The following is a 25,275-nucleotide window of genomic DNA, read 5'->3' as shown; positions in this document are numbered from 1 at the left end:
TTACACAGCGCCTGAATCTGCCATATTGGTCTAGAAAATCACAACTTTTCATTTTCCGTCTGTCTTAGTACACGATGTAACTATACACCGAAAATGTTGGCGTTATTTTGTCACTTATTGAGCAGTAGGCTAGCTGGAGTCGTTTACCTCCAGTCTTTGTGCTAAGCTAGGCTAGCGGTGTGTGAGTCAGACAGAGTTATGGCTCGCACGGAGATGAGAATGGCATGTATGGACTTATCTAACTGTCGGTGATACGGTGAATAAGCTAAAGTCCCAAAAAGTCGGCGTTTTCCTTTAAAAAATTTAGTGTAGCATTACAAATGTCTTTACTGTCACTTTTGATCAATTTTATGCATCCTTGCTGAATAGGTTCTTGTCTTATCACTGAAAATGCACATGTATTCACTTTTATTCATGGTAGTAATGAGGTCTGTGTTTCTCTATAGGTATCCGTCAGCTGCAGTTGATTCTGCTGAAGCTGGCCCTGATTTTGGGGGTGGAGGTGCACACAGGCGTGACCTTTGAAGGTCTGCTTGAACCATCAGGATCCACAGGTACAAACCAGCTCTAGTTGTTGTCCCAGGGAGTTGAAAGTTCTGCAGTCATGTAGTTATAAAAATAATGTTTGTCCTAGGGCTGGGCGATAAAACGATATCGATATGTATCGCGATAGACACGTAATCGATATCAATAAAAAATGCTTTCGATAAAACGTTCGATAATATTTTTTTTTCTTCATCAAGTTTGGTTGCATGATCAAAGGCACTCGCTCTCTGGTAACCAAGCGACGTAGGGAGTGACTTGCTAACAGCCAATCATGTAACTATCTATTTTGTTATATTGTCATATTGTCTCGTGTTGGATTAATTCTTCAGTAAACAGAACCGGCGTGGAGGGATAAGTGGAAAATGAGAGCCGCAGCGAGCGAGGAAATTGTTGATAAAACAGGAAAACAAGTCAGCTCGCCAGTATGGCAGTTTTTTGGATTTTATAAGTCTGACCGTTGTCAGACCAATGTCGTCTGCAAGACTGTCGTCCCCACCAAGACTGGTAATATCACAAACTAGTTTTACCAGCCTTGTTTATACTTTCGTCTGGCTCCGCAGCGCTCGCCTCGTTCGTTTGGGGACGTGTTTATACTCAACGCGCTCGCCGTTCTGCTATTCTTGACTTTGGTTGAATCCGAAATTGCCCCCTAAACCCTCAATCACTATTCCATACTTAACTCCTTCAGGTGAACTGTATTAGAGGATTAAAGTGAGCGAATTCGGACAGTAGTTGTGTGTACATCAGCTGTACACTTGTTATTGCGGTGCAAAGTGGGATAGAATGAGTGCACTCAATAACGTCCACTATCGTTTTGGACACCACTACAAATGGCTGTCCCCTCAAAAGTGCCTTATGACAAAGCATCTAAACGTAACAGTTACAAAGAAATAACGGAGGCACTGCGCCTTAATGTTAAGAGATAATTGTTAAGTGTTCATTTAGACTTGTGTTTATATTTAAATTATTTGAGTGTTTTCCATGGTTGTGTTGCCATTTCTGCCTTTATAACTGAGGGGATTATAATCAGAGGAAGGTTACGTTTAAAATAAAAATGTTTAAATGTAAAATATTTTTCTCCTGGTCCTTATTTTAAATAGGTCATAAAAATATCAATAATTATCGATATCGTCCGATATGAAACACTTATATCGTGATACAGTTTTCAGCCATATCGCCCAGCCCTAGTTTGTCCTTTAACTTTTAGCCTCATGTCTCTTTCTCTCTTTATTTCTCTCAGGATGGAGGCCAGAGGTGTCTCCTAAGTCCCACACAGCTGCAGCTTTTCAGTTTGATGTTTTTATTTCAGCTGGAGGGGGAAGATATGTGCCTGATGGTAAATAAAACATTTACACGGGTGAGTGGATTCCAGAAAATCCACTTTCCCTTTCCATTGGAATTTAATTTGAATATTAAATTAAATATTTTATATATATTTAAAACATATTTAATTTTGTTGTAAAAGCTCTGCATATTCAAGTCTCTTTGTACTAAATACTGGGAATATATTATTTTTTAGGGCTGTCAAAAGATTAATCGCGATTAATCGCATCCAAAATAAAAGTTTATGTTTACATAATATATGTGTGTACTCTGTTAATTATTATTTATATATAAATACACACTCATTCATGTTTATATTTAATAAATATTTGCATGGATATACTGTATATACATTTATATAATCTATAATATATATAAATATAAATGTTTTATATATAAAAAATACAATTTTTTTTCTTAAATATATACATGCTTGTGTGTGTATTTATATATAAATAATAATTAACAGAGTACACACACATATATTATGTAAACACAAACTTTTATTTTGGATGCGATTAATCGCGATTAATCTTTTGACAGCCCTAATTATTATTATTTATTTATTTTTTTTGTAAATAAAGTCAAACAATTATTTGTACTAAATACTTGGAATATTTAATTTAATTTAATTAATACAAAATGTATTTAATTTTTGTTTTGTTTTGAAAACCCTCATTATCCAAGTCCCTTTGTACTAAATACTTGGAATAGTTTATTTTATTATATTATTATATTCAATAAATGTAAATATTTTTTTTTGTCTGTGTGTGTGTCTTCAGGTTTTAAGATAAAGGAGCTCAGGGGAAAGTTGGCCATCGGTATCACTGCAAACTTCGTAAACCGCCATACTAAACAAGAGGCTCAGGTGCAGGAAATCAGCGGCGTGGCCCGAATATACAACCAGAAATTCTTTCAAGCACTTCATTCTGAGATCGGTACAAACACATATTTATTTGTCATATTTAACTATCTATTGAGGACCACACAGCCCTTCATCTGTCCTGTGGTTTGTTGTGTTTTTCAGGCGTTGATCTAGAGAACATTGTCTACTACAAAGATGATACTCACTATTTTGTGATGACTGCAAAAAAGGCGAGCTTGATAAAAAAAGGAGTTATAAAGCAGGTATGAGACACACTCATAGAAAAGCTAAGCAGAGCCTGGAAACAGTTGAAAAGAGGCCATGATTTTATCAGCAGAAGTGTATGGTGATGCTTCAGGCGTTTCAACTCGTTTCCAGCTGACTACACTTCCAAACACATTTATCAATCATCACACTGTTGTCCAGCTATTCTTGTCCTCTCTCGTCACTGTATTCTTACAGGAATAGCTGCCGACAGTTGCTATTTGTGTTCTGATAGAAATGCAACCTGTATATTGTAGTGCAAATGGAGTACAAATGAAATCATGAAAGACTAACATTAAAACCTCCTTGTCAAAAAACGTTCTCGTTCTCAGGACTTCTCTGATGCCGAGCAGCTGCTCGCGCCTGCAAACATCAACCAGGAGGCCCTGCAGGAGTACGCATACGATGCTGCCGACTTCTCCACAGATCACATGTTGCCTGACATGGAGTTTGCGAAGAACCACGCGGGCCGCCCTGACGTGGCCATGTTTGACTTCACCTCCATGCACAGGGCAGAGAACGCGTCTTTGGTGAAGGAGAGGAAAGGGAAGAAACTGCTCATCGGATTGGTGGGAGACTCTCTGGTAGAGGTGTGTTATTAGCATAGTGTGACATTTATTATTTATGACAACATTATGACTTTTATTGATCGTTACAAAGTTTTAAGATAAATTGTTGACACAGTGGGATCTGCAGAAATCAGCATTTTAATTTTACATTTACATTTATGCATTTGGCAGATGCTTTTATCCAAAGCGACTTGCATTGCATTCAAGGTACACATTAGAGGCTTTCTCAGCTAAATATTGGGAACTAAGTTAGCTCCTAATTCAGAGTAGGGTCTAACCCAGCACAATAGGAACTACCAGTGACGTAAGTGTACGCTGAACTCCAGCAATCGCCATTTTTCAAAAAGCCGTGTACACACGCAGATTAGACCCTATATATACTCCATGACCTAACAAACATGGAAAACAGTGATAGATGAACCTCAACCTTTATGCTAAGGAGAAAATCCAACACAACTTTGAGGGCACCAAGAGAAACATTATGTATGTATTTCAGCCAGTGACACTGGACAGCAACCGCATGACAAAGGCGAATACTTTTTCATATACTGTCTACTTTCTTTGTATAACAGTTTTATCTAATAACTTATTAGACAGGTTTGTTAAACAGATCATGAACTGATAGAGAATGGGAGCTTATGTGCTCACTGCTCAGGCTCTGGCGTTCTCAGCGCTGTCAAAATAAATGTCCAAAATAAACAAGTGTGGCTTACGTCACTTCAGAGTCCCTACTGGTGGAGCGAATGCAACCAGGAAAATGGCCCCAGCTTCCCAAAGAACCAATGAGGTTCATTCTCGTGTTATGCAGCACGTTTGAGCTTCCCCAAGAACCAATGAGGTTCATTCTCATGTTATGCAGCACGTTTGAGCTTCCCCAAGAACCAATGAGGTTCATTCTCATGTTATGCAGCACGTTTGAGCTTCCCCAAGAACCAATGAGGTTCATTCTTGTGTAATGCAGCACGTTTGAGCTTCAGCAAGAACCAATGAGGTTCAATATGCTTCTGTTTACCATGACTGATGTGTGAGTTGATAAATGTTTATATTTATATTATTTTATTGCAGCCATTTTGGCCTCTTGGCACTGGCATTGCTCGTGGTTTCCTGGCTGCGTTTGACACGGCGTGGATGGTCAGGAGTTGGGGAAAAGGTATGCCACCCCTGGAGGTGCTGGCGGAGAGGTACAGAGTTTTTGCACCATTTATAATGTTACCAAAGATTACTATTTCAAATAAATGCTTTTTTAAACTTTGTATTCATCAAAAAATGTCATGGTTCATGATAAAAGGATCATGTGACACTGAAGACAGGAGTAATGATGCTGAAAACAGCTTTGCCATGTCAGAAATAAGTTATTTTAAATTGTAATAATATTTAACAAAATTGCTGTTTTACTGTATTTTTTGATCAAATAAAAGCAGCCTGGGTGAGTAGAAGAGACTTCTGTTAAAAAAATAAAGTTCTTACCATCCCATAACTTTGAACGGTAGTGTACAGTTTGTATGCATAAATGATTCAAACAGTGCAGTAGTGCATTATTCTGTGCATGTCTTCTACAGGGAGAGCGTGTATCAATTACTCTCTCAGACGACTCCAGACAACACCAGCAAGAACCACAATGCCTACAGCATCGATCCATCCACGCGTTACCCAAACCTCAACCTGTCCTCTATCCAACCCAGACAGGTCAAACAAACACTCCTATACGCAAATGCAAAAGCTGCTTGAAGTACCTAGCAATGATTAGTAATTAATGAAAGGGTTTTTATCATCAGAGAGTTTTACTTAAGTCTGTTTGTGTTCAATTTAAAGGTCAAGCGTCTGTATGTAGTAGAGGATGATGAGAGTAAACCCAACAAACAGAAGAAGCCCATCATAAAAAGTAAACCTAAGAAAGGTAAATGCCATACGACAGTTACTTTAACGTATATACTTATAACATGAACTTATATACACAAACACACACACAGTTTTAATTGAGTATAAAGCCCCGTTTTCACCGAAATTACACGGAACAATTTGTACCAGGAACTTTTTTTTACAGGAACTTTTTTTCCCCCAGACCTGCTACTGTCTGCGTTTCCACTGCGGTCTAAAGTACCGTGAAGATTAGGCAAATTAGTCCAGAGATGTGGGACTGCGCGCGGCTGCTCCTCCCAGTCAGCGACGGACAATAATAATTTTTGTGCGATACTGTCTGCAACAATAACAAGTATGGAGGAGATGCAAGCAGCGCTGCTTTTGCTAGTTATGTATTGGTTTACTAAATATGTAATTAACAAAACGGCGGAAAAGAGACGAGCACTGATACTAAAGCGTATTCTGAAAGCTCGTAAAGCTAGATTTAAAATAAGACAACGCATGTTATTATCAGCTGTTACGGACATTGACTTTGAGATGGCTGAGATGAACGCGCGCCATCGGACAAAAAGAGCAAGACTGATATTTACTGAACGCAGAACGAACCTCGCAAGACTTTTAAAAATGCCGGTTGAAATAAAATGCTGCGTGAGCTCAACCGATCAGCATGTTCAGAGCCCAAGTCCCACCCCCGAAAGTTCCCGAACTTTGAAAAAGTTCTACCTCGTGAGCAGGGCCGTTTGGAGGGGGAAATGTTTACCCGTAACTTCATTTAGACCCTGGTTCCTGCGGTCGAAACACTACCCCAAAGTTCCTGGTTCCTGGGGAAAGTTCCTGCGGTGGAAACGCGGCTTATGTTGAAAAAAAGCAACAACAAAAAACTCCTTTAACAATTCAAAATAAAATGGGATATCATTGTTTTCAATAATATGCTTCTGTTTATATATGCATATGTTTACATATTAACGTGCATCTGTTAACATGACAAATATTTGTTTTAGGCTTTCATAACCCATTAAATAGACTGTTATTGTTAGATGCCAATGGGTCTACTGATCTATGTCAGGATGAAAATGCACAGAAGCACAAACCTTACAGTGAAGCAATGAACTAAATGTGTGTGTTTAGACTCTATCAGACGTCTGGAGGAACTGCTGTCCTGGTGTCAGAAGAACACTGTGGGCTACGAGCATGTGAAGGTGAAAGATCTGAGCGAGTCCTGGAGGTCCGGCCTGGCTCTCTGCGCTCTCATCCACAACTTCAGACCTGAACTCCTGTAAGACCACCAGACCATCAAAAAACCAATTAAACGTGCAGAGCCCATTTTTGTTGTGATAAACTGTTGCTAGATACACTACCGTTCAACAGTTTGGGTGCAGTAAGAATTTATATATTTTTTTAAATAAATGTTTACTTTTTTTTCAGCAGGGATGCATTAAATTGATAGTCAAAAGTGACAGTTATCAGTAGCCAGGTTTCCATCCAAGGATTTTTTGGCAAAAAAGGTTTAGTGCATCAAAATCTTTACTGATTTTGCTGATGGAAATGCCAATTATCGATAATTTTTGCAAATGTCGTCAATCTTTTTCCGTTTAACTTTAGTGTATAAATTCTATATCGATACTTCAAATGTCGCTAAAAACAGTTTGGAAACGCTTTTTGTCAGTAAATGGGGCTTTTACGCAAATAAATGTGGTGTATTATGACAAAATTAGTGTCCACATTTGTGGTGTTCCTCCCGATAAGGCACAGTTTCTCTGTATCTATTATATTCATACTATTAAATTGTATAATAAATTATTTTATTACTATTGGTAAGAATAAGACGTGTTGCCAATGGAAGGAAGGTGTTGGAGTGTCCAATACCGACAAAAAGAAAAGTAAAATAGACAACATTATGTCTGTATCTGTCTCAATAAAAATGAATGCCATAAAATCTGATTTCTTGGGCAGGATCTGGCTACTTGACAAATGAAAATCACAAATTTTATAAATAGGTATAACTATAATATGTAAAATAATTTTATCTCAAACAAATTATAACAAATAAAGAGGGTTGAATCCATAAAAGCTCTAAACAAATTTTAGATTTAAGACGTCAGCTATAGATTTTATTTAAAAAAACAAAAAAGTTAAAAATAGGCCTTTTTTTTTTTGCTGTGATTTGATCTTATTAAACTCTGAAACCAGAATGAATAACTTTTTTTTTTGCTTTTAATGATTTGAAGAGGCCCTATTGCGTTCTCTGCCACGTCAAATGGATTATGTTTAGAGATTTGTTATATGACAAATATAATCTCTATAATCTTTTTTCTTTCTTTCTAAAATTTAGCATACAGGACAAATGAGCTGCCCATGGGCTTCATCACATAAATGCATTTCTTTCAGACAAGCGGCCGCTGTGATCTTATTTCATAATTTATTAATAGGCCTATTATTCATGAAAACCGTAAGCGGCAAATTTCAATTGTCTCATTAGGCTACTCTCTGCATTTTACAAATATTTGGGACGATACAATATAATTTGTGATATACCCGAAATTATGGATGGAAGCGACTCGAGGGAAGCGACTCGAGGGCAGATTTTATAGCGATACAACAAAACTTATGCCACAATAAAAATTTTTAGGGATGTCGTCATTACGCACATAATTTAATCAATAAAAGGCCCACTGGATGGTTATAAATATTGTTTTAATTTAGCATTTTATATATTTTTGCATTTTATAGATATCACAGTTTCCACAAATACATGAAGCAGCACATATGTTTAACACACTGATGATAAGAAACATTTCTTGAGGAGCAAATCATCATATTAGAATGATTTCTGAAGGATCATGTGAAGACTGGAGTGATGCTGAAAATTACACTTTATGTAAATATTTTAACATATAGAAAAGTTATTTTAAATTGCCTTGTTGAGCATTAGAGACTTCTTTCAAAAACGTTAAATAATCTTACCAACCACAAACCAGTTTGAACAGTAGTGTATAAATAGATGTAATTACACATACAATAGATGCATTCAAATGATATGCATGCTGTCCTCTCTTTCAGTGACGTGTCTCGTCTAGATGAATACAATATCACTGCGAACAATAAGCTGGCCTTTGACATCATGGAGAAAGAGTTTGGCATCGATCCCATCATGCGTGCCGGTGATATGACCGCTTGCGGTAAAATCGACCAGCTCTCAATGGTGGTCTACCTCACACAGATACGCAACGCTCTCACAGAGAAAGATACACCAGCAGGTAATGATGGCCCGTCTTTGGAGGCATTCATAACTATGAAAGCCACTTTTAATGGTTGTCCTGAAATATGTAATAAAACAATTTGTTGCCTTCATGTACGATGCTTGTACATGTACATTTTCAGCTTGGTTTTGTTACGCTCTCCCTTCTAGTGAAATCATTTAAAAAGGAAAGGTAACGTAACATAAACAGCGTATAAACAAAATCAAATTATATACCAACCAGGGAAATATTTAACATAGCGTAACACGCATAGCATAAAACATAAAGACGCTGTTTTGCTGGCTGGCTCGCAAGTCTGTCATCTCCCCTTTCTTGAACATTATTGGCGTCGTTTATCCGCTGATTTCAATCAGCTAACTCTCAAATGATGAACGTGCGTCAACCATAGAGGCTAAACCACTGATCATAACAGGTTTCAATACATGATCTGTATCTAGAGAGGCAAACTCTTTTATAATAGCAGTGCTACTGTCTCTTTAAGACCCCTTCCCAGCATGCACCGCTGTGAATGGGCAGTATTCTGCTGTAGTCTGTAGTCTGACAGCAGCGGCTGCAGCAGCAAATGCATTGAGCTGGGGAGATATCAGCTGCTTACGGGCAATTCGGTGGGAGTGGATCTGATTCCAGCCTCGACACAAACTGCTCTATGAGAGTTATGATAAAACAGCATCTGCAGAAGAGGAATCCCAGCCGTTAGGGGGCTTTAGGGAGCTGGATTCAGCGTTTAGTTGTTGGATGCTGTGTTTGGGAGGGGATCTCACACAGATGTGCTCCAGGTTGAGCTGTCACTCACGCAGGCTCTGGATGTGTGTATTCTGGGGAAGGGGGTGGGATCCAATACAGCTCATCTCTAACACGCCACTGCAAAGCGCATATTGAATGTGACGACTCCTATTTGTTCCAGTTTAAAGGGTAGGAGGATATTTTAATCCGTTTAGTTTTTTATTGATGTAATGGTTCTTTTTTTATTTTAGTTTGCTGCCGTTTTTATGTATTGCTGAAATGATTTGGCGAATTGCATCTAAAAGGCATGGTTAATGTTAGGTTGCTCTGGATTATGAAATAATAGATTGCATTTAAGAGATTATAAATGATGCTTTTCTTGTTCACTCGTGTGTGTAGTTTTTAAACTACCGTACGCAGGTACGCACGCACACACACACACGCACACACACACACACACACACACACTCGCACACAATTAATTAATTACAGTGTTTTCAGTACATTTTATCTTTATTATTTTTTTATAAATTTTATTTTACATTTTAATTGTATTTGTATTTATTTTATTTTTTATTTTAGATTTTATGAGTTGAACTACATTTAAAGTACAATGCTTTCAAGGTTTTGCTGCAATATGAAAAGCTTAAATAATAGATCATGTGGTGGTAACACTTTACAAGGTTTCATTAGTTAACATTATTTAATGAATTGACTAACATGAACTAATCATTTGTTACAGTATTTATTCATCTTTATTAATGTTAGTTAATAAAAATACAGTTGTTCATGTTAGTTCACAGCGCAGTTACTAATGTTAAGAAAATACAGTGTGTATAAAAACGTATAAATGTTGAAATAAACATTAATTTAGATTAATAAATGCTGTAGATGCATTTAGTTAATGTTAACTAAAGTAGTTGACTAATGAAACCTTATTGTAAAGTGTTACTGATCATGTTATAGGACAGATTAAAATGGTTTTTATTTATTAATTTTTAGTGTTTTTTTTGCATCTAATTTACATAATTGTATATTATTTTCTTTTAAACTTATTTTAATTTATGCTCTTGTACTTTACTTTTAGCACTGCGTGAGCAAACATGTGAACCAGTCTTCAAATATAAATGTGGAAACATTTCTGGGAGACTAATTTCTCCACATCTATTTCCATTTAAATGCATCTCACTATTTCCATTATTCTTGTCTTCCTCAGAGAGCTGCAACAGCCTCTTGCCCAACAAAAAGACCCTCTCGCTGTCCAGAGCCCGCTCGGCCGTCTCCTTCCTCAACACGCTCAAGCGCAACTCCCTCCAAAGACACAGGGTATGCAAACACCTGCATGTTATCATGTAAAACAAACCCCCATTTTGTTTACAATGTAGCAGTGGTGCCTGTCAAAGGTCATCTTTGGTGTATTGGGTTAAATAGAGCATGAAGTCATGTGCAATCTCTGTCGTGACAAACCACAACATTGAGGAAAACACTAAACGCCCCCATTGCACACAGCTGTTGCCAAAGCCAAATAATCCCAAGGTGCCGCCACAATGAGGAAGTTAAACGAGCAAAAGCGAATAATAAAAAGGACAAGAAAAAAGGGATGCTAGTGTTTGCTTGCTGTCTGTTTGCAGTGCAAGATAATGGTGAAATCATTGTTTATTTTTGTCAAACTGCTGTCGCCCCATTACGTAACCCGAGCTGTAAATGAGATCATGTGACCCGTGTCTCTCAGGACCGACTGGCATCGGAGAAAGGACCAAGAAAGCAAAAGATGAAGGAGAAAGAGGAGGAGGCGGATGTGAAAGAGGAAAAAGTAAGTGTTGAAATCTAGTTCTTCAATTAAATGGTGCAACAGTGTTATTGTGACGCGTTAAACACCTGCTTGGAGTTAAAAAAAAGATATTATTTCTGTGGTTTATGGCAGTAAATGCAACAGATGATAGATAGACCTGTAGATACAATATGGCTGGCTTGATTACATATCAGCCTTTTAAATTAAAAAAATATTCAGGTCAGGATCAGAAATTAATCAGGACTTTGGACAAAAATACCAGAGGAAGTGTACAAAAAATGTCTCAGAAAAATGTGGGCAAAAGTGCCCACCGTAGTGAACTTTTTATATTCATTTATTTATAAAAAATGTTATACTGTTGTCTGAGGTCAACTTATGACGTTTGCGTGGTTTTTACATTCAAAAACATCATAATGAATAACTAATAGGCTATTTTCTGCCTTAGTTTTGAGGCTCTCTGAAAAACAGTCGGTTTTGATGGGCGTGCCGCACTGAAGACTTGGAAGTAAACGCCCACGGCTAGGATTGGATAAGATTTGCATATTTAATGAGCTTCTGCTCCCCCTGTCAGTGACAGCGTGTGGCAAACGGCAACCGGAATGAATCGCCCAGCCCACAGCCAGGGCTCGCAAAATGTCTTTTTCAAACAAACACAAGGATTCCTCTCTCATCCGCCCGCGATTGATTGGAATGTTATTTCTGTATAATTTCGCCCGATTATCAGTGAATATAACCGCAAACTGTACACACACACACACGCGCAGCTTTGCGAGCTGGCGTTACAAGTCCAAGTCTGATCACGAATGAAGCAATAACACCTTCTCCGGCCTGTGACAGCGTGCTAAGGTATGTAATCAATAGATATCAAACAATCTGTAACTGCAATACTAACACATATAAAAACATGTTTTACTCTCATAAGTGTGTTGCACCGTTCCTGTCGGATCCAATATAGAAGGCACAGCATTGGGTTTTAATCTCAATATGTCTGCAAATCCAGTCTCGACCTGTATCTTGTTTACAATCGATTCCGCAGTGAAGTGAACAAACGCAATGTCTTACACACGTGAGCTGGAACCGGCAGTGTTTAGCTCCACAAGTCGGTGGGTGGGCTTCTGCGTCGACATAGAGCTCTCGTTTTCTGGGCCTGGTGTCTATAAAAGCTTTTCTTTGACTAACAAGGACGTTTTCATCTCTGAAACTTACAGGATATTCTTATATCACGATGAACTTTTATATATCAAAGGCTCAAAGGAAAGTTGATTTCTCAATTCATCACCCCTTTAAATGTAATGGATATCCAAATCATTGAATCACTTCCATGGCCTCAGGTGTATTGTTGCTGCGTTCCAGTTCGTTTTTTATTAGGCCCTTCACTTATTTTCAGGTTATTTTCGTAAACGAAAACTGAAACGAAGACTAAAACTATTGGTCAAAAAACATTTTCGTAAACTGAAATAAAATGTAAAAATCATAATAGATGAAAAACTAAACTAAACTAACAACAGTTACTGAAAAACTAACTGAAATAAAATGATAATTGGCAAAAATAAATAATCGTTTTTGTCATTAATAAGCTCTATACTGTGGAGGAAAATCTGACCTGTGGCTGTTTAGGGAAATGTCTGTATATGGTGCTTCATGCGCGTGAAGTTGAGGCGATTAACTGCTGTCCTGTGATGTGCTCAGTGAAGGACCGAAACTTTTAACTTGAGCACACTGCTTTTAGAATGCCGTTTCATGCACGACGAGAGACGCGGATGCAAAAGCAACTACTAGTAGCAAGCAGGGGCGCGGGAAGTGGGGGGTTAATTTACATTTATTCATTTTTAGAATTTAGTAATTTTTTGGTAATAAACATTTTAAGTGGCCCATTAAAAAGTATTATTTATATGTTTAATTATGTTTTTAAAACATTATCATATTGTGACCGTTGCGGTGTGTGCGTAGAAAGAGTGGTAATATTTCCTCCAGTGGAGATCGAGCACCTTTCTGAAGAATCCGTTCATTTCTGAAGCTCATTCCGCTCAGCACCGCGCGCTCTTCCCAGAATGCCCTTTGTGACATGCTGGATCAAATATAGGCCTATCTGAAATAAATAGCTAGGGCTGTCCCTGGCTAAAGTTTACTTTTTATTTTTTATCCTAGTAGTTGTTCATTTAAGCCGTTGTTCACGCGGCTTAATTTAAAAAAGATTCCTTTCATTTCTAAAGTTCATACCGCTCAGCACCGCGCGCTCAACCCAGAATGCCCTTTGTGACATGCTGGATCAAATATAGGTCTATCTGAAATAAATAGTTAGGGCTGCTCCTGACTATCGTTTTTTTTTTCTAGTAGTTGTTCCCTTAAGCCGTTGTTCACGGGGCACCGCCGCCTCCATGTCATTGTCTGTTATAGGCTATTTGCTGATTATTTATTAAATCCGGGCAATTTTGGTTGATAAAACATTGATTAAAATTAAGATACAATTATTCAAAACGAAATTCTCTTTAAAGGTCCCGTTTTTCCTGTTTTTTTTTAAGATTTTAAGATTTTAAGATTGTGTTTACAGTGTGCAATATAACATGTGTTCATGTTTTGCGTGTAAAAAAAACAGTATTTTTCACACAATTGACTTATCTGTATACCGCTGTTTTCACTGTCCTAAAAACAGCTTGATAGATTTCCCTGTTCTATGAAGTCCCTCCTTCAGAAATACGTAACGAGTTCTGATTGCGCCAGCGGTTCCAGTGTTGTGATTCGACAGCAGCTTAGCGCACGTTGCCCGGAAAGGTCACGCCTCTTACCATAACGGGGAGATGCATGCGCTCAAAGTACAGCGTCCCTGAAGGCCAAACAAAGGGGATTTGACTCCGGGATGAAAATGACAGCGTTTCGACGACATGGCGACAAACACACTACGAACGCAACACTTCCTCTTCTCCACGTGGGAGAGCAACAAGACCACGCCCCCTTTTTTGCGTATTCTTGTGGGCGGAGGTTAGTCAACAAACTGTTCTACTGACGTCATTAAAGCAGGAAGTACAGGGATGTAGTCCAAACCGGCCGTTCGCTGTAGGCTTTGAAAGGGAACTTCTGTTAAATAAAATATCTCTTGGCATTGAACTTTGAGCTTTATAATTTTACAGGTATTATTTATGCTCTAACAACAACATTACACACTAACTAAAGTTTGAAAAATGGGATCACGAAGAACAGGACATTTTTAAAGAAAGGCTTTCAACAAAACTTAATGAAGTGTTCAAAATAATTTCTGACCCTCATGTCTTCTGACATATTAAGCATCTTATGTGTGTCCTGTTCACTTTTCCGCGTAAATGAAATAAAAAAAAACGTTATAATATTTAAACTGAAAGTAAATTAGTATTTTAATGGCTACAAGTATAGTAGGCTACAGTACAGAGAAATATCATGTCAGAGCGGGATTTGAGCGCACGTCATTTTACCGGTGAGCAGTTCATGAGTGAAGCTCCGCTTTGCTTTGGTGACATGCTCTGGTAAGGTAGGCAGGTTTTTCGGTTAGTTTTTATTTCCTGTCGCTGTGCAGGCTCTTTTATTGTATATGACAGTGTAAACCGCTCAGTAAACCTTTTATTTAAAATGCGCATTACGATTGCAAGAAGAATCAACATTGTGAAGAATGTGATGTGCAGTCAAATGTCCCGGTGTGTATGCTGTTTAAACGAGTATTCTCATTGATATATTTGTTGTGCTTTCGTGTTGTATAGACTCGATATTGTTTCTTATAAACATTTACCACTAATAATATTATCCATGTAGAGACATTTCCCAACAACGTACTTTAATATGAAAGAGTTTTTCTTGAATTTTCATAATTTTTACTTTTATTATTAAGATGTCTGCACGAGAGTTAATTAACTCTACGTTAAACTTTGCTGAAATGAAAAATCTTGCTTTTGGTCTTCGTTCTGGTAACTCTACTAAACTATAATTACTAAAACTGAAACTAAATATATAAAAACTAAATAGAAATGTGTTCACAAAATAAAAACTATCAAAACAATTTATGAAACTAACTCAAACTAAACTGAAATGTATAGAAAAATTGAAAACGATATTAAAATAAAAACAAATTTAAAAACGCAAAACTATATAATAACCCTCGTCTCGTTCACTCAGATGTGCGCCATTGCTTAGGTTGCATGAGTGCCCACTTCTGGCAGAACCTTTGCAGACAAGAATTGCTTCACAAAATTATTTAATGCAGCATTCTGTATGTATATAGGGGTGTTTGTGTTGTTTAAATGTTTTTAAAAATAATTAAAATATCATTGAGTTGTTTGTGGTGGGGTAAATTAAACACGATATGCGGTGACGTCACAATCGTGTTGCATTGTGGTATATGGAACTGTACATATGAAGGGTCAAAAACGATATTATTCCATATTCATTACATGTGTTGTATCTTAAACCTTTTCTTATCTCCAGTCTGCGGCGCCTGTGGCACCTGTGTCCTCATCGGAGACGTGTGGCAATGAGCCCTGTTATTTCTGCAAGAAGCATCTGTATGTCCTGGAGAGAGGAAGCGCAGAGGGAAAGTTCTTCCATCGCAGTTGTTTCAGCTGTTATCACTGCGGCTCCACCCTGCGGCAGGGCGGATACACTTTCCTCTCCGACACGGGTAAGCCCAAAGACCCTTGATAGAACGTAAACCTTCATATTTCACATTTTTGTACTAATTAGTTCCCTCATTTTAATATAACTAAACCAAGGGAAAGAATTATTACAATGTGGTCACGATTAAGCAAAACGAGGGAACAAATTATTACAATTTGTTCATTTGTGGCCACTATATACATTTTGTTCCCTTTCGTTCAGTCACTACGACGTACGTTAGTGACTAACGAATGGGGGTTTCGCTTAGAAGCCAATCATCTTCATCGTATTCAACAGCGCCCAATGGCAGTGCCAATGCCATGGGCATGCGGAATTTGCATGCGTAACTCCGCCCCACCTCGTGGGTATATAAGGAAGTACGCTGCGAACATCGCATTATGTTTCTGCTTTGGAGCCAAGAGGATCTCTTCACTCCTACAAGCCTGATCTGAGTCATCGACAGCTTTCGAGACGAGCAGCTTTCCAGAGGCGTTGGTGTTACGGCGCGTTCCAGTGATCATCATACTGCCTGCCTGCTGATCTGCGCAGTGGTCCGCTAGACAGCTGGTGTGTGGTCCCTGGGCGCTTCGGCGTTCTCTGCGAAGCTTCCTCTCATAAAAGAGCTTACACGTGACGCGTCCTTTTCAGGATGTCTCGTCCGTGTACTTCTGGGTGTGGTCGGTTGCTTTCCTCTTCTGATGGGCACGAACACTGTCTGATATGTTTGGGCTTTCAGCATGCTCAGACAGCGTTCGCGGATGAGTCATGTTCTCACTGCGGGAACATGACCATCGCAATGTTGCGGTCAAGACTCCATGACCTTCGTACTGAAGTGAGAGTCCCCTCTACCACACCCCGATCTACTGAGTCCCAGAGGCCCAGTACTTCGGCTGGTGGTCAGGGTGACTTGACGGTTACGGTGTGGAACAAAGCCCCGACGCTCATGCCTCGGGCCACACCCCCGTCTTGCACATTGCAACCCGCGAGTGTTCAGATGCAGATCGCGGGGCCGGCTCCGGCCCCCCCGCGCATCTCATTTGGCGCTCCAGAGGAGGATGCGATGTCGATCACCGCATCACAAGGTGGGCTCGAGTCCTCTGGAGATGACGACTCGGCTGTGCTGCCGCCCTCGGGCGTGCCAGCATTGCCCGAGTCAGATCCAGAGCTGACAGCCATGTTGTCTCGGGCAGCCGCGAGTTTAGGGATCGAGTGGAACCCTCCACCCTGTCCCGAACGCTCAAGGCTCGATGATTGGTTTTTGGGGGCTCGCGCTGACACCCGTCAGTCCTTGCCCTCAATACCTTTCTTTCCCGAGCTGCATGAGGAACTCACGCGGTCCTGGAAGTCCCCGTTGTCTTCCCGTGACCGTTCACTGACTTCCTCCGCCTTCTCCGTCCTCGATGGGGCGGCAGCTAAAGGGTACACTGGGGTCCCTCCAGTTGAACGTTCTGTTGCGATGCAACTGTGTCCTCAGAGCGCTTCAACCTGGCGTGGTGATCCTAAGCACCCCTCCAAAGCCTGTCGATTCACATCAACCTTGGTGGCGAAATCGCACAGAGCCGCGGGGCAGGCTGCCGCTTCGCTGCATGCCATGGCGATCCTCCAGGTCTACCAGGCCAGGATCCTCAAGGACATGCACGAGGGTGGAGTTGATCCGGGGCTCTTAAATGAGCTGCGTGCCGCCACCGACCTCGCTCTCCGGGCGACGAAGGTGACCGCACGCTCCCTGGGTCAAGTGATGTCCACAAATGTGGTCCAGGAGCGTCACCTGTGGCTGAACCTGGCCGATATGCGGGACACCGAGCGAACCCGGTTCCTCGATGCCCCCATATCCCAGGCCGGCCTCTTCGGCGGGGCGGTTGAGGACTTCGCCCAACAGTTCTCAATCGCCCAGAAGCAGACTGAGGCTATTAAGCACGTACTGCCCCGGCGGCCAGCTGCTGCCTCCACCCCGCCGCCGGCGCAGTCAACTCAGTCTGCTCCACGCCGAGGACGCCCTCCTAAGGCTCCCGCCCCTCCCACCCGGTCCAAGCAGCAGCCTTCACCCGGGCCGGGTCGCGGAGGAAGCCGTAGGAAGGCGTCCAAGTCCCCTCAGGCCGCCCCGCGCCCCGCTAAACGCCAGGCCAAGCGGCGCTCCTGAGACGGACGGCTCAGGGATGGGAAATTCTTTCGAGGAGATGGTAGCAGGACCACTCCTTCCCCCGTGGAGGGCCGGGGGAGAATCCTTTGTTCAGCTGCTGGCCCCCGGGTCAGCAGCACCCTATGTTGGTCAAAGAAAGAATTAACACTCCCATCCCTGAGCCCACAGAGTCCGGTGATGACGGTGTGCGCCACCCACGGGTCCCGCCACTCGCATCCCACTCTGTCGCCAGCCTCCTGGCAGAGCAGACCCCAGTGGAACGCTGGTCCTTCCCTGGTCTCCTCTGTCAGGACGCAGCTGTCAACCGTGCCCCCGCACCGGGACGCCCCACAGCCTCCCATGTCCGGGCCGGTGACGCTGCATCGCTGCAAGCCCACACCGGGTACGTCTGTACACCGTATGACCCCGCTGGTGCAGTTTCTGGATGTCTGGCTTCAGCTTCCAGGGCTGTCCCGCTGGGTCGAGCGGACCGTCAGGCGCGGCTATGCGATTCAGTTCGCACGGGTTCCTCCCTGCTTCCAGGGAGTCCGTTCCACCATGATCGGGGCCAATGCCCCCGTCATGCGAGCGGAGATTGCCACCCTACTGGCGAAGGGTGCGATCGAACCTGTCCCTCCAGCCGAGATGAATTGCGGGTTTTACAGCCCGTACTTCATTGTACCCAAAAAGACCGGTGGGCTACGGCCAATCCTGGACCTGCGCATCCTGAACCGTTACCTTCACCGGTTTCCGTTCAAGATGTTGACAGCGAAACGCCTTTTCGAATGCGTTCGTCCTCACGATTGGTTTGCAGCGATCGACCTGAAGGACGCCTACTTCCATGTCTCCATTTTGCCTCGACACAGACCGTTCCTACGGTTTGCTTTCGAGGGGCGGGCATATCAGTACGCAGTTCTACCATTCGGGCTATCTCTGTCCCCTCGCGTCTTTACGAAGATTGCCGAGGCAGCCCTTGCGCCCCTTCGGCAGCACGGGGTCCGCATCCTGAACTACCTCGACGACTGGCTCATACTGGGTCCCTCTCGAGAGCAGGTTTGCGGACACAGAGATCTGGGGCTCCATCACCTAGCCCGTCTGGGCCTTCGGGTCAACTGGGAGAAGAGCAAACTTTGCCCCGCGCAGAGGATCTCTTTTCTCGGTATGGATATCGACTCGGTCGCCATGTGCGCGCAGCTTTCGAGCGAGCGCGCGCAGTCTCTGCTGACTGCCCTTCGACAAGTCGAGGGCCAGAGTGCGGTTCCACTGAAACATTTTCAGAGGCTCCTGGGGCATATGGCATCTGCAGCCGCGGTAACGCCGCTCGGATTGCTTCATATGAGACCGCTTCAGCACTGGCTACGCGATCGAGTCCCGAGATGGGCATGGCGGTCTGGCACGCTCCGGGTCCCAGTGACTCGGGCCTGCTTACAGACACTCACCCCGTGGTCGAACCTCAAGTTTCTACGGACCGGAGTGTCCTTAGAACGAGCTTCCAGGCATGTTGTTGTGACAACAGATGCATCATCCACGGGCTGGGGTGCCATGTGCAATGGACAAGCAGCCGCGGGCTCCTGGACAGGACCCCAGCGCCTTCTGCATGTCAATTGCCTCGAGTTACTGGCTGTACGGTTCGCCCTGCACCGCTTCCGAGCGTTGCTGAAGGGTCAACATGTGCTAGTCAGGACAGACAACACGGCCGTAGTAGCGTACATCAACCACCAGGGCGGTCTACGCTCCCACCGTATGTCTCAACTCGCCCGCCATCTCGTTTTGTGGAGTCAGAAGCGCCTGAGGTCCCTTCGTGCTGTCCACATCCCTGGAGACCTGAACTGTGCAGCCGACGAGCTGTCACGGTTTCAGCCTCTCCCCGGAGAGTGGAGACTCCACCCCCAGACGATCCAGCTGATATGGGAACGGTTCGGCGACGCACAGGTAGATCTGTTTGCCTCCCAGGACTCTTCCCATTGCTCCCTGTATTATTCCCTGACCGAGGGCACCCTCGGCACGGATGCACTGGCGCACAGCTGGCCGTCCGGGCTACGCAAGTATGCGTTTCCCCCAGTGAGCCTTCTTGCACGGGTACTGTGCAAGATCAGGGAGGACAAGGAGCAGGTCGTCTTGGTCGCCCCGCTTTGGCACGGCCAGACCTGGTTCCCAGAACTCTTACTCCTTGCGACAGCCCCTCCCTGGCCTATCCCTCTGAGACCAGACCTTCTGACTCAGAGACGGGGCACCTTTTGGCACCCGCGTCCAGCGTTCTGGAAGCTCCACGTGTGGCTTCTGGACGGGACACGGCAGGTTTGAGTAGCCTTCCACCTGCGGTGGTCGCTACCATCACTTCCGCTAGAGCTGAGTCTACGCGACGTCTCTACGCGTTGAAGTGGAACCTCTTCGTCACATGGTGCTCTTCCCGCCAAGAAGACCCCTGGAAATGCCCGATCGGGTCCGTGCTATCGTTTCTCCAGGAGGGGGTGGAGCGAAGGCTGTCTCCCTCCACCCTGAAAGTGTACGTGGCCGCAATATCTGCCTACCACGATCTCCTGGGAGACAAAAAGGTAAGTCAGCACGACCTGGTCATCAGGTTCCTGAGGGGAGCGAGGAGACTGAATCCTCCTCGCTCTCCTCTCGTTCCCTCTTGGGACCTCTCAGTAGTCTTAAGTGCTCTGCAGAGGCCTCCCTTTGAGCCTTTGCGGTCGGCCGAGATTAAGTTCTTGTCTATGAAGACGGCTCTGCTGACCGCATTGGCCTCGCTTAAGAGGGTCGGGGACCTGCAAGCATTTTCGGTTGACGAAGCGTGCCTTGAGTTCGGGCCGGCTAACTCTCACGTGATCCTGAGACCCCGGCCCGGATATGTGCCCAAGGTTCCTACCACTCCGTTCCGAGATCAGGTGGTGAACCTGCAAGCGCTGCCTTTGGAGGAGGCAGACCCAGCCTTGGCATTGCTCTGTCCAGTACGCGCTCTCCGCGCCTACGTAGACATGACGCAGTGTTTCAGGACCTCAGACCAGCTCTTTGTCTGTTATGGTGGAGAGCGGAAGGGAAGCGCTCTCTCAAAGCAGAGGTTGTCTCACTGGGTGGTGGACACCATTGTTTTGGCTTACCAGCAGCAAGGTCGACCATGTCCCCTTGGTGTGAGGGCACACTCCACCCGGAGTGTGGCCTCCTCTTGGGCTCTAGCGCATGGCGCCTCGCTAACAGACATCTGCAGAGCTGCAGGCTGGGCGACACCCAACACATTCGCCAGATTCTACAATCTCCGAGTGGAGCCAGTGTCCGACTTTGTACTCGCCCCCCCGAGGGGCCGGTAATGGACCACGCTCAGGTGTCTTCGCTTGCTCGCCATTCCACTCCCATGACTGGATACGTGCGATATTTTCCTCAGGTGAGCTCCCCGAGAGCCCTGAGCTCCTCCAGCACTGTCGACGCCGACATCAGTTCAGTCTGCCCTTTCGAGCCCAGACCCTCATGTCCGGCCAGGTGCTCCGTGTGCATGGTTCCCCTCTGGCGACCCCCACACGAGTATTCCCACCGTAAGCCTCCTCAGTGAGCAGGTGTCTTTCCCTTGGCAAGTCCCTGCCACCCCTAGGGTTAAAAATCCACCTTCGGCTGGTACCCTAGAGATCTTCCATATGCAACCCTCAGCGGGTCATATGTGTATTCTCTAAGTCCTCCCTACGGTAGGCATCTTGGCATTCCCTCACTGGGATATGCTTCCCAGTGTACCTTGGTAATCCTGTGATAAGTGGGAGTCCTAGGGCCTTAAGTGGCGGGATCTCACACTTACGCAGGGCACTGGTTGACAGCTGAGTGGCGCTGTTTTACAGGTTCCCCCATTCGTTAGTCACTAACGTACGTCGTAGTGACTGAACGAAAGGGAACGTCCGGTTACGTATGTAACCCTCGTTCCCTGAGGAGGGAACGGAGACGTACGTTTCCTTAGCCACGTCAGCTGTGCTGCCTGGAACGCTAGGAGTTCAGTCTTGGCTCCTGCAGCAGTAACATAATGCGATGTTCGCAGCGTACTTCCTTATATACCCACGAGGTGGGGCGGAGTTACGCATGCAAATTCCGCATGCCCATGGCATTGGCACTGCCATTGGGCGCTGTTGAATACGATGAAGATGATTGGCTTCTAAGCGAAACCCCCATTCGTTAGTCACTAACGTACGTCTCCGTTCCCTCCTCAGGGAACGAGGGTTACATACGTAACCGGACGTTTTTCTCACAAGTCATGTGCAAGGCAGTTTAGTTTAGTTATAAGGACTGAAACATCTCGATGTTACATAAAATATTGCATAAGCTTTTAAAGCTATTCATAACTTGTATAGTGTGGAACCACTGTATTATTAGATTATGATTATTACAACACATGTAAATTACAGTCACCACCTGTGCACCCCTTCAAAAATGTTAGGCTTCACTTCTCAGTTTCACCCATCTTCCTTGATTCTTACATGATCCTGCTTTCCTTACAAGAAAGGTGGGGCTTGTTCAATAATGTATGTGCATCCATGTTACAGCCCTACATATTTACAGCTGTCCCGGAGCATGTTGAATTTGTTGAATTTGATGTGTCTTCAGGGAGATTCTACTGTGAGCAGCACTCAGTGCCTGAGGATGAAGAGGGTGATGAAGGTCACAGAGGCTCACAGGTATGAATCACATCAGAGCTAATGAGACGCTTGATTGCCTCCTATTTGCTGTCGGATCTCTTGTGTGAGGATACTGCGAATGATAATTATTTTTAGTGTCGAAATTGCACTTGAATTGAGGGTGTGGGTAGCGCAGTAATTGCCATTAGCAAGTCATTGTTCTGCAGTTCATATACACAAAAATATATATTAAATATATGATTTATTTAGACATGACACTATAGTAATACCCTGGGAATATAGTATTGCAACATTTATATTTTCACATTTTCTGAAGAAGGTCCTTGCAAAACTCTAGGCACTGCTGGTGACCATGCAGTTGCTCTTGCAATAGTTTTGTACACATTTTATTATCTGTCAGATGAAAATCAGTTGTGAAGTAACTGATTCGCCTCTCTTAAACAAGACGCGTGATGTAAGGTGTCATTCATGACCATAGTGCAAACATACAGGTTTGGTTGAGTTCTTATTTGTATGAATTTATATAATATAAGTTTTATATATGTTAAAATGGTTTGGTAGACTGATGGTCTTTTCTACTTTGAGATATATTCAGCCATTTTGTTATGACGAGAACTAATGTGGGTCAGCTGCTGCGTCAGGGAAAACATTTCCTTTCCTCTCTTGCTCTTGTGTAAAATAGTGTTTTACGCTGAGTGATTTCTGTCGTGTGTGTGTGTGTGTGTGTGTGTGTGTGTGTGTGTGTGTGTGTGTGTGTGTGTGTGTGTGTGTGTGTGTGTGTGTGTGTGTGTGTGTGTGTGTGTGTGTGTGTGTGTGTGTGTGTGTGTGTGTGTGTGTGTGTGTGTGTGTGTGTGTGTGTGTGTGTGTGTGTGTGTGTGTGTGTGTGTGTGTGTGTGTGTGTGTGTGTGTGTGTGTGTGTGTGTGTGTGTGTGTGTGTGTGTGTGTGTGTGTGTGTGTGTGTGTGTGTGTGTGTGTAGAGAAATTCTGAATGCTTGTGGGATTGGATTCCTAGTGGTTGGTCATAAGATTTTTTTTTTTTCTCAGCTTTTCACTTTTTTTGTTGCAATAGGCAACCTATTCAGTTACCTAGTCTGATGAAAAGCAGTTTTATTACTACTCATTTTAAGCAAACATAATACGTATTACGCAAATGAAGATGAGAGTGCTTAGCCAACACGTGTAACAGGCATTCTTGTATTAATGTCCCATTTAACGTTGTTTGAACTTTTTTTGTTGTTGTTGTCAAAATCGAGTAATTTCATTAGGAATCTGTGTGTCTGTGTGGAATTTGGCTTGGGGGCGAAAGATTTCCCCACACAGATTTGAACATGTTCGCAGTTTAACTATTGGGATTGGAATCGTAAACGGTTTAACACATTCCTCTGACTGATTCTGATACCTTAACAGTTTCAATTACAAATCAATTCGGGTAGTATTTGTAAGGAATACATATTTGGAAAAAATAAATTTAGTTTATTGCCAAATTATGTGATGGTTACTAAATACATTTGAAATGATTCTTACAAAATGTGCTTTACACAGATTTTTTTTTTATTAAAATGAGCCTTTAGTCTTTTTTGGCAGTTTATCTGCTATTAATAGATGGAGGGATTAATAGATGGATGGTTGGATAAGTGGATGGATGGATGCATGGATGACTGGATGGATGGATAGAAGGATTAATAGAAAGATGGATTTAATGGATGGATGATGGATGGATTTAATAGATGTATTGATGGATGGATTAATAGATGGATGAGTGGATGGATGAATAGAAGGATTAATAGAAAGATGGATGGATGGATGGATTTAATAGATGTATTGATGGATGGATGAGTGGATGGATGGATTAATAGATGGATGAGTGAGTGGATGGATGGATTAATCGATGGATGAGTGGGTGGATGGATTAATAGATGGATGAGTGGATGGATGGATAGATGGATTAATAGAAAGATGGATGGATGGATTTAATATATGTATTGATGGATGGATGGATTAATAGATGGATGGATGGATGGATGGATGGATGGATTAATAGATGGATGAGTGAATGGATGGATGGATGGATGGATTAATAGATGGATGAGTGAATGGATGGATGGATTAATAGATGGATGAGTGAATGGATGGATGGATTAATAGATGGATTAGTGAATGGATGGATGGATGGATTAATAGATGGATGAGTGAGTGAGTGAATGAATGGATGGATGGATTAATAGATGGATGGATGAGTGAATCGATGGATTTAATAGATGTATTGATGGATGGATTCATAGATGGATGAGTGAATGGATGGATGGATTAATAGATGGATGGATGGATAGAAGGATTAATAGAAAGATGGATAGATGGATTTAATAGATGTATTGATGGATGGATGGATGGATGGATGGATGGATGGATGGATGGATGGATGGATGGATTAATAGATGGATGAGTAAATGGATGGATTAATAGATGGATGAGTGAATGAATGGATGGATGGATGAATGGATGGATGAGTGAATGGATGGAGGGATTAATGGATGGATGGATGAGTGAATGGATGGATGGATGGATGGATTAATAGATGGATGAGAGTGATTGAATGGATGGATGGATGGATGGATGGATGGATTAATAGATGGATGAGTGAGTGAATGGATGGATGGATGGATTAATAGATGGATGAGTGAATGGATGGATGGATGGATGGATGGATTAATAGATGGATGAGTG

At 42.9% G+C, this 25,275-nt stretch overlaps 1 protein-coding gene across 4 annotated transcripts in view; it reads left to right on the top strand.

The window, feature by feature from the left end:
- The window catches only part of mical1 (microtubule associated monooxygenase, calponin and LIM domain containing 1), a 59,346-nt gene that overhangs the window by 14,941 nt on the left and 19,130 nt on the right, over positions 1-25,275 (top strand). For all 4 annotated transcript variants that reach the window (XR_013815499.1, XR_013815500.1, XM_079803525.1 and 1 more), the window contains 14 exons: positions 447-554; positions 1,787-1,882; positions 2,652-2,807; positions 2,897-2,997; positions 3,331-3,588; positions 4,633-4,748; positions 5,127-5,253; positions 5,380-5,464; positions 6,556-6,703; positions 8,488-8,684; positions 10,627-10,736; positions 11,143-11,223; positions 15,652-15,844; positions 22,520-22,590. Coding sequence is in view for 2 of the 4 variants with exons in the window: in XM_079803525.1 (XP_079659651.1) it covers positions 447-554; positions 1,787-1,882; positions 2,652-2,807; positions 2,897-2,997; positions 3,331-3,588; positions 4,633-4,748; positions 5,127-5,253; positions 5,380-5,464; positions 6,556-6,703; positions 8,488-8,684; positions 10,627-10,736; positions 11,143-11,223; positions 15,652-15,844; positions 22,520-22,590 (1,847 nt within the window). In the remaining 2 variants the exon portion in view is untranslated. The remainder of the gene's footprint in view (positions 1-446; positions 555-1,786; positions 1,883-2,651; positions 2,808-2,896; positions 2,998-3,330; positions 3,589-4,632; positions 4,749-5,126; positions 5,254-5,379; positions 5,465-6,555; positions 6,704-8,487; positions 8,685-10,626; positions 10,737-11,142; positions 11,224-15,651; positions 15,845-22,519; positions 22,591-25,275) is intronic.

The sequence above is a fragment of the Gobio gobio genome, assembly GCF_949357685.1.
Source record: "Gobio gobio genome assembly, chromosome: 21".
Lineage (NCBI taxonomy): Eukaryota > Metazoa > Chordata > Actinopteri > Cypriniformes > Gobionidae > Gobio > Gobio gobio.
The sequence above is the reverse complement of the archived record's forward strand: the minus strand, read 5'-3'. Positions and strand labels throughout refer to the sequence as shown.